General features: G+C 49.5%; 1 protein-coding gene across 1 annotated transcript; it reads left to right on the top strand.

Annotated features, from left to right (window-relative positions):
• Positions 1-6,459: 6,459 nt before the first annotated feature.
• LOC117834455 (binding partner of ACD11 1) lies at positions 6,460-7,317 on the top strand. Its single transcript, XM_034714025.1, has 2 exons — positions 6,460-6,714; positions 6,838-7,317. The coding sequence occupies exons 1-2, from the start codon at positions 6,460-6,462 to the stop codon at positions 7,315-7,317; spliced, it is 735 nt and encodes a 244-aa protein (XP_034569916.1).
• Positions 7,318-8,573: the final 1,256 nt, after the last annotated feature.

The following is an 8,573-nucleotide window of genomic DNA, read 5'->3' as shown; positions in this document are numbered from 1 at the left end:
CGCGCGTGCTCGGCAAGGAGATGGAGATGGCCAGTAGAATAAGGCAGCGTAGAAGTAAAAATGCAGTGGTAGCAGTAGCCGGGAATTTTGTTTTTCTCTCTTCTTGAGCGTTTTACTTAGTTTTATTTATATACACATGAATAATGCATAAAGTTTTTTGAAAATAAGATAAACTTCATGCATATCGATCAGCTATTGATTTGACACAACAATAAACTCCCGATTTTTTTCAACTTGAGAAAAATAAACTTAATTCGGCTCGAGATTTTCAACTGCGCCTACCAGTGTTTTAGTGAAATTCAGGACCTCTATCGCACCCGAGTCTTTCAGATTTTCAAGCCATGACGCATCCATAACATGGTATCGCCATGATGATGCTGTCAACAGAGCAAGTATATGGTCGTCAAGTTTATTTTAGCGCATCACATATGCTTCAATCTAGGGCTCAGTTTTCGAGCAAGTGCTCAATTGCAAGCTATGACGAATTTTAAACAAAACTAAAGAAAATTTATCACCAAACCTAAATTCGTTTAAATTTTATGTTTTGATACTGCATTTTTTTCACCGAAGTAGATAGGGGAAGCCCGACCTATTTTTTTCAATATTTTTTTTATTTTCACCGTTTATCTTTCATTGGAAGTCAAATCACGTGTTGGATGTTACTCAAGAATTCTAACATTAGGTTTGAGACTCTTTCGCGTTCCAATACTGTATTGATCACTATGATGTAGAAACGATCGAAGTACCCTCTGCAACCCTCCTAGAACTATTTCGAGACAAGTTGAAATATAATAAGTAGATATATTCTGTGAAGGATGAACATTTTATACCACTCTCAGAAAAAATCTGGAAGCGTAATTTGCAACATGCAATGTGACGGTGAAAGGCAAGTGCGGCATGCACTTTCGAGCTTCTTCCCCCCCCCCCCCCCCCCCCCCCCCCCCCCCCATTTTTTTAGTATTGTATGCACTACGGGAAAGCTTAACGTCGCCGAGTGTAATTACTTCGCCGAGTGCTTTTTTTCGGGCACTCGGCGAAGCACCGTTTTGCCGAGTGTAACATAAAAAACACACGGCAAAAATAAAACACTCGGCGAACGACCGGTTTGCCGAGTGCCACCCAAAAAACACTCGGCAAACATCCAACAGGCACTCGGCAAACATTGACACTCGGCAAACTGACGCCCACGTGACTTCCCCGTGCCGCCGGCTGTGCCCCTCCGTGACGGCCGTTAGTGTTTGCCGAGTGTCAATATAGGGCACTCGGCAAAGACACTAGTTTGCCGAGTGTCATGATGGGACACTCGGCAAACCCTATAGTTTGCCGAGTGCTAGGGGATACACTCGGCAAACTATAGGGTTTGCCGAGTGTCTTTTCACACACTCGGCAAACATAATTTTTTTTCCCTCCAAACTTTTTACACTCCACATGTATGGCATTTGGCACTGCATGGTAGAAGATGGACTATTTTTTGACCTGTTTGCTATATTTAATCAATTAATTTCATTTAGAGTAATTTTTTGATTTAAGTCAAATTTGAATTGCAGGTGGTTGGAATAATGGAATAATATGAGTGAAAAAATCATATTCATGTTAGTGAGTCTAAATTGAGGTCTCACCCAGAAAATGAAAAGAAATTTCGAACATTTTGCTAAGGAAACACGACTACGAACGTGTGGCCAAATGATTGTTTAATTCTCAAAAATACAAAAGAAGTTTGAAAATCATGAGATTTTGCAAGATGCTTTGATTTCATATGCAGAGGCCGTGGTAAAAAATTGATAAGGTTTCGCACAAGTTTTGACATATGATGTTTAGAATTCGAAGCATCTCCGGAGAGGTTTCAGAGAAGTTCAAAGGATCCGGTAAGATTTTGAGATGAATCGATAAATGTAATTCTCATTGAGTCCAAATTTTTTTTATAGGCTATAGAGAACATAGATAGGTTCATGTCAAATTTTGGGAAATTTTCAGATCCGTTTGGTAATTTTTATTCATTAATTGCACGTATATGAGATTAAATAGATATAAATTAAATATGAGCTATAAATCCATTAAATAATGGTACAATATTACTTAAAAAATGGAATACGCAATGTTTAGTGAATTGGACTAGGTTTACACAAAGTTTACGTACTTTTAATTACTAAAAGTGTTGTTGTACATGCAATATAGGTAGGTGTTTGCCGAGTGCTACGTAGGGCACTCGGCAAAGGGATGGTTTGCCGAATGTCATAAATAGGGCACTCGGCAAAGTCACCCCGGGTCCACGTCGCAGTGTCAGTACGAAATTCAGGGAAAAAAATACCCTTTGCCGAGTGCCCCGGATCTAGCACTCGGCAAAGGGTATGCCGAGTGCTAGATCAAGGGCACTCGGCAAAGGTGACACCGGGTCCACGTGTAAGCCTCAGTACGAATTTCGGGGAAAAGAATACACTTTGCCGAGTGCCCCTGATCTAGCACTCGGCAAAGGGTGTGCCGAGTGCTACATCACGGGCACTCGGCAAAGTTTTTGGATAACCTCCCCAACCGGCTAAGTCCTCACGCACACACCCACACATACACGCACGCGCCCGTCCCGCTGACCGCCCGCCGCCGCCGCCGCCTGCCCCACGCCGCCGCCCGCGCCGCCCGCCCCACGCCGCCGCCGCGCGCCGCCCGACGCCGCCCCGACGCCGCCCGCGCCGCCCCGGCCCGACGCCGCTCCGGCCGCCCGACGCCGCCCCCGGCCCACGCCGCCCGCAGCCTGCCCCGGCCGCCCGACGCCGCCCCGGCCGCCCCCGGCCCGCGCCGCCCGCGGCCAGCCCCGGCCGCCCAACGCCGGCCCCGGGCGTCCCGCTGCCGGCCTGCCCCGCACACGCCCGCCGCCGGCCCGCCCCGACCCTCGGCCGCCCCGCGCCGTCGCCGCCAGGCCGCGTCCCCGCCGCCGCCCCGCGCCCGCTCCTCCGTTACCCCTCCGGTAAGTCTATGTTGTCGCTACACATCGTAAATTAGAGTATGCATGAAAATTGGAAATTAGAAATTAAATGTTGAAAATACTAGAGAGGTAGCATTTATTTTATAAATTAGAGGTATGGATTTAGAAAATTCGAGAAGAAGGAATAGTAGAAATTACAAAAGGTTGAAAATAATTAGAGGTATGGACAGCTGCAGCCGGCCTACACGTGGGACCACTACGTCGCCGCCCCCGACGTCCCTGATCGTCAACAGAGAAGATTCCCCAACATAGCGGAGCGGGTCAAGGCCGAGCTGTGGGTAAGTACTCCTCGTACTAAATTGCTCAATACATCAGCTACTTTCGACATTCTTGAAATAATAACTGTTTACGCGTGTATATGCAGGACTTCTATAGATGCCAGGAGGGGTTCGAGGCCAAGGCGAAGGCCGTCTGTGATGTAGCCGCCAAGAAGCTCGTGAGGGACATGCATTACGAGGCGCGCATCTAGGCCATCATAGAGTTCAACGCTCAATACAATCATACGAAGGTTAGAAAAGAGGAGGCAAGAACAATGAACCTGACTAAGGATCAATTCATGAGGGTAAGTAAAGAACATTGATGCTTACTATTTATGATTAATTAGGCTCATTTTCTTTTTCATACGTCACACGCTTGATGATGTAGGTGCCTCCGTGGTGGTGTCGTGCGCATATGCCGTGCTGGGAGAGGATGGTCGACGTGTGGTTGGAGCCCGGGTGGTTGGAGACCCACCTTTCTTGCCGGCAGCGGCGTTTGCAGATGTCGACTGCATCACACCATCAAGGCAGCCTAAGCCTTGATGAATATAGAGAAAAATGGGTACGCAACTTCAATTCTTTATTGTAACATTCAGTTCTACGTAATTTTTAATGATTTTGTATTTTGCCGCAGTCGGCGTCACATGATGGCCGACCTTGCTCCCAGCTCAAGGCATGGGTCCTCTCCAAAAAGGGCAAGGCGACGGCCGATATAGATTTCAACCCAGACGACCCGTCCGAGGCGTACAGCCACCCTAGCATATACAGCCGTGTCAGCGAGTATACAAAGATGGCTAGGGAGGTTCACGGGCCAGACTTCGATCCGAGCTCCGAGGACATTGATGGAGAAATCGTGATGAGGGTGGGAGGAGGCAAGAAGCATGGCCGATATTGGATTGGCGACGGCGTCATCGACACGGCCTCTACTCCCACTCTCTCCCAGATCCGAGCTAGGAGCACGGACTCGAGCCCGGCAGTACGCCCACGACCCACCGCTGCACAGTTCCAGATGGAGGCTCTACAGGTTCTTTCTCTTCCATTCATCGTTCGTTTGTTGTTGTACTTTAGCTTTGCATTATAACATTGCAATAAAATATTGTAGGCCCAGGTGGAAGAATCAAGGAAGAAACAAGAGGAGATGGCGGCGCAGATGGAGGAAATGCGGCGGAGGATGGAGGAGGAAAACCGGATTAGGATGGAGCAGATGTTCCAGTACATGCAGAACTTTGCTACGAGCATGGGACAGACTTTGCCTCCGCCACCGCCGATGATGTTCCCTCCGCCTCAACCACCCACGACTACTCCTGTGAGTCACTTGACACATTGTGTTTAATATTCAATAGTTTAAATTTGACAACTTTAGATGTTACCTCAGAATGTCCTATCCTATGTGCAGAATCAATCGGCGGCTTCGAATAATGAAGATCAAGATTTGTCGCAGTGGTCTCCTTGGCCTCCACGGAAGTAGACTTGATTGTGAACAATGTGGAAACTAAATTGTGAGAAGAACTTGGATTTATGGATTATTTCGTGCTTATGTTGAACTATGCCTGTGGTGTTTATGAATTATGCCTGTGGTTGTGAATTATCCATGTGGTTGTTTATTACAAATGCCTGTGATATGTGTATTGTGAATTGAGAGGGGTCCGTTATACGTGGCAAAATATCGAAAAAGGGGCGGTTCTGGTCACTTTGCCGAGTGTTACACTCGGCAAAGAGGGTCCTTTGCCGAGTGCCTTGACCATAGCACTCGGCAAAGGGGCATTTCCCAGGTGTAGGAAAGGTCCTTTGCCGAGTGCTATGGTCAAGGCACTCGGCAAAGGGGGCCGGTTTGCCGAGTGCCCGGGAGCCGGCACACGGCAAACAGAGCCGGCTTTGCCGAGTGCCCATGTGCCGGCACTCGGCAAAGAGCAGGTGTTTGCCGAGTGCCTCCCGTTTGGCACTCGGCAAACGCGCCGTTATACCCGACGCCGTCAGTCCGCCATTCGCCGAGTACATGACTTCGCCGAGTGTTTTCGGCCGTCGGCAACATGTTTGCCGAGTGTCAAAGCCGAGTGTCCGAGGTTTGACACTCAGCAAACTAGGCTTTGCCGACACAACATTTGCCGTGTGCCCTTTGCCGAGTGTTACACTCGGCAAAGGCTTTGCCGAGTGTTTTCAGGCCTTTGCCGAGTGCCCCAGGCACTCGGCAAAAGTTCTATCTCCCGTAGTGATGCTGCTGTGTTCAAGTGACGCCATTTATAAACATTATATAAACGGTATATGCTGAACGTGGAGGACAAAATTATTTTTTTCTCTATTGGATTTCATTTGTTCGGACAGTTTACTCCTCTACGGGTTCATCCTCGGAATGTAAGAATCTTAAAATGTAGGAATAGGAAAAATATAGAAATAGAGTTGCATGACATTTGCAATCCTATAGGTTTCAAAAATGTAGAAAGTTTGTAATGCAATATAGGAAAAATAAAGAAAAGAGAACAAAGGAAAGTTGTCAAGAAGGTTGGACCTGATGTTAGATTTTCTTCAAAAATCTTATGGATTGAGCCATTCTATAGGAATTTTGAAAGATTGGCAGCCAGTCCTTTGTTCCAAAAGGTCAGGAAAAATTTCCTATAGGATTTAAATGTAATGACCTTGATTAAATAAGTAGAGTTTTAATCTTAAGACAAGTCTCCTAGTCTTGTCAACTCAGCCTCTTTTAGCAATTCCGGCTAAGTCTGGAAATCAGCCCAACCTGACGTCTTAGAGCGGGTTTATCTTTGGAAAGTTGAGCAGAACATCAAGAAACCCCTTTATAGAAGTTGGAGAGCTAAGTTCCTACAACAACCTTGCTAATTGGACCTTGGTCCAATTCACCTCCGAAGCTTCCCAAATCTGCAGCTCAAATCAGCCTCGACCCCTAAAAACATCAAACCGCCGTTTTTCCCTAAGTCCCGGAAACTAGCATTGGAGCTTTGAATCTCCAAATCCACCACGTTTTTGAACTCGGTCAAATTAAAAGAGTTGGACCTTGGTCTGTGTACTACAACTCTTGTAAAGGGAGACAACGTGGTGCAGTTGAAAATCGGGAGATCAAGAGTCTGGAAGATGGGCCCGGCAAAGGATCTCGCGGATCCGTCAGCCCGACAGCACCAGAGCGCACGTGCGCCGTGCCTCAGAGAGCCGCTGTCGCGTGGCGTGACCTCGCTGGCGAGCCCGCCTCACCCAGTCGCCGGCTGCGACAAGATGGGTCGACGCCCTCCCTCCCCAGTCGCGCGTGACGACGACCCGCGGTCCTCCGCTCTGTCCCGTCTCGTCTCGCCCGAGGCCTCGCCGGGCGTGCTAGGCACCCTGCCCGCAGCTCCGTCGTCGCCCCGGCCGGTCTGCGACCGAAGACCGGCCGTTGCCGCGTCGGTACCAAGCATGTGTGGCGATGTTGCTGTGAATATCACACCGGTGGAAGACTATGAACTGCCACCGGAAGCCTACTCCAACACGAAAGTAATTAAGAGTCCACGTTTCTCAAATTCACTAACCTAAGCTGCGTGATTTTATGAAATTCAAGTATGCTTTCAAATTCAATTGACCTAATTTTTAAAATTTGCTTTGGTAACAAAATTAAAGCATGGACTCAGCTCGCCGCGAACGCCGACCGGAGCGGCGGTGAGGAAGGCGGAGGAGGTGGTGAGCACGATGCTGGCGAGGGGCTTCGTGCGGAGCAAGGACGCGCTGCGGCGCGCGCAGTCCTTCGACGAGCGGCACCAGCAGCTGCTGTCGTCGGCGACGTCGCGCGTGGCGTCGCTGGACCGCCGGCTCAGGCTCAGCGACAAGTTTAGCCTCGGCACGGCGGTGGCCCGCGGCGCGGCACGCGGCGTCAACAAGCGATTCAACGTCACGGAGCGCGCCTGGGGGACGTTGGCCGCGGCAGGGGACGTCGTCGCGGGGTCCCCCTACGCGTCGCGTGGTGTCACATGGGTGTCGGCGGCGGTGGGCGCCGTCGCCAGGGCTGCGTCCGACGTCGGTGCCATGACCGTCGAGAAGGTGGCGAGGGCTGAGGGGGAGGGCACGGCCGCGGATGGTGCCGGCAGCGGTGGCGCGCGTTGACGGGCATGACGCGCGTGCTCGGCAAGGAGATGGAGATGGCTAGTAGAATAAGGCAGCGTAGAAGTAAAAATGCAGTGGTGGCGGTAGCCGGGAATTTAGTTTTTCTCTCTTCTTTGAGCGTTTTACTTAGTTTTATTTATATACACATGAATAATGGATAAAGTTTTTTGAAAATAAGATAAACTTCATGCATATCGATCAGCTCTTGATTTGACAACAATAAACTCCCGATTTTTTTCAACTTGAGAAAAATAAACTTAATTCGGCTCGAGATTTTCAACTGCGCCTACCAGTGTTTTAGTGAAATTCAGGACCTCTTTCGCACCCGAGTCTTTCAGATTTTCAAGCCATGACGCATCCATAACATGGTATCGCCATGATTATGCTGTCAACAGAGCAAGTATATGGTCGTGAAGTTTATTTTAGCGCATCACATATATTTTTTTTGAGGGGTCAACGGGGGGAGTGCCCCACCTGATTTCATTATAGGGCCTGAAGGGCGGCCAAATGCAAGTACATTAGATCTTAAGCAATAAAATGAGGCTGGGGGAGTGAAGGAGATTACATTAGTTTGCATTGAACTAAAAAGTAACCACCAGGCATCCGCTATCTGACGATCCTCGATCTTTAGATGGTGGCTCCATAGCCGGGCTTCGACGCGGCATGCAAGCCAGAAGCGCCCGACCGACGGGGTAATGTTCTGGAAAACAAGCTCATTACGGGATTTCCATAGCAACCAACAGACGAGAAGAATGAAACTAGAGTAGTGGCGGCTCGGCACCGTCGTGGGGTGGGGGATGTTCCACAGACAGCGAACCGAGACCCCAATTGTATCGGCGGTCAGCGCCGACCAGACTTGAGCAGCAAAGCGGCAGTGAAGGATCAGATGATCGCAATCTTCTGGCTGGCCACACAGCGCACACGCCGGGTCAGCGAGGATGTGCTTCTTGACAAGATTTGCACGGCAGCTGATCCGTTCCTGAACCATCAGCCAGGCGAAGAACTGCACGTGAGGGGGTGCTCGGTTGGACCAAACAAATTTGGCAAAGGTGCAGGTAGGGGGCCGGTTGCTTCCATGATCTTATTGTAGGCAGCACCAGATTGAAAGGACGCGTTTGGCGGGACCAAAGTGCTGTGCCGTTGGTCTTCGGCACTGCTCAGGGCAATATGGCCAATCTTGAGGTTCAGGTCGTCTAATTCAGCAGCAGCCGCATGGGTCAGCCTGGGCATTAGGTGCCTATGGATCCCGTCGGCAA

This window comes from Setaria viridis, chromosome 8 (assembly GCF_005286985.2).
Source record: "Setaria viridis chromosome 8, Setaria_viridis_v4.0, whole genome shotgun sequence".
Lineage (NCBI taxonomy): Eukaryota > Viridiplantae > Streptophyta > Magnoliopsida > Poales > Poaceae > Setaria > Setaria viridis.
Note: the sequence above shows the minus strand (reverse complement) of the source record. Positions and strands in the feature narration are given on the sequence as shown.

What these genes read in the sequence shown, in the direction of transcription:
- LOC117834455 (XM_034714025.1), top strand. Translation starts at nt 6,460, where the DNA reads ATGGGTCGACGCCCTCCCTCCCCAGTCGCGCGTGACGACGACCCGCGG. An exon ending in AAGCCTACTCCAACACGAAA is followed by an intron (nt 6,715 to 6,837) that starts GTAATTAAGAGT and finishes ACAAAATTAAAG; the next exon opens with CATGGACTCAGCTCGCCGCG.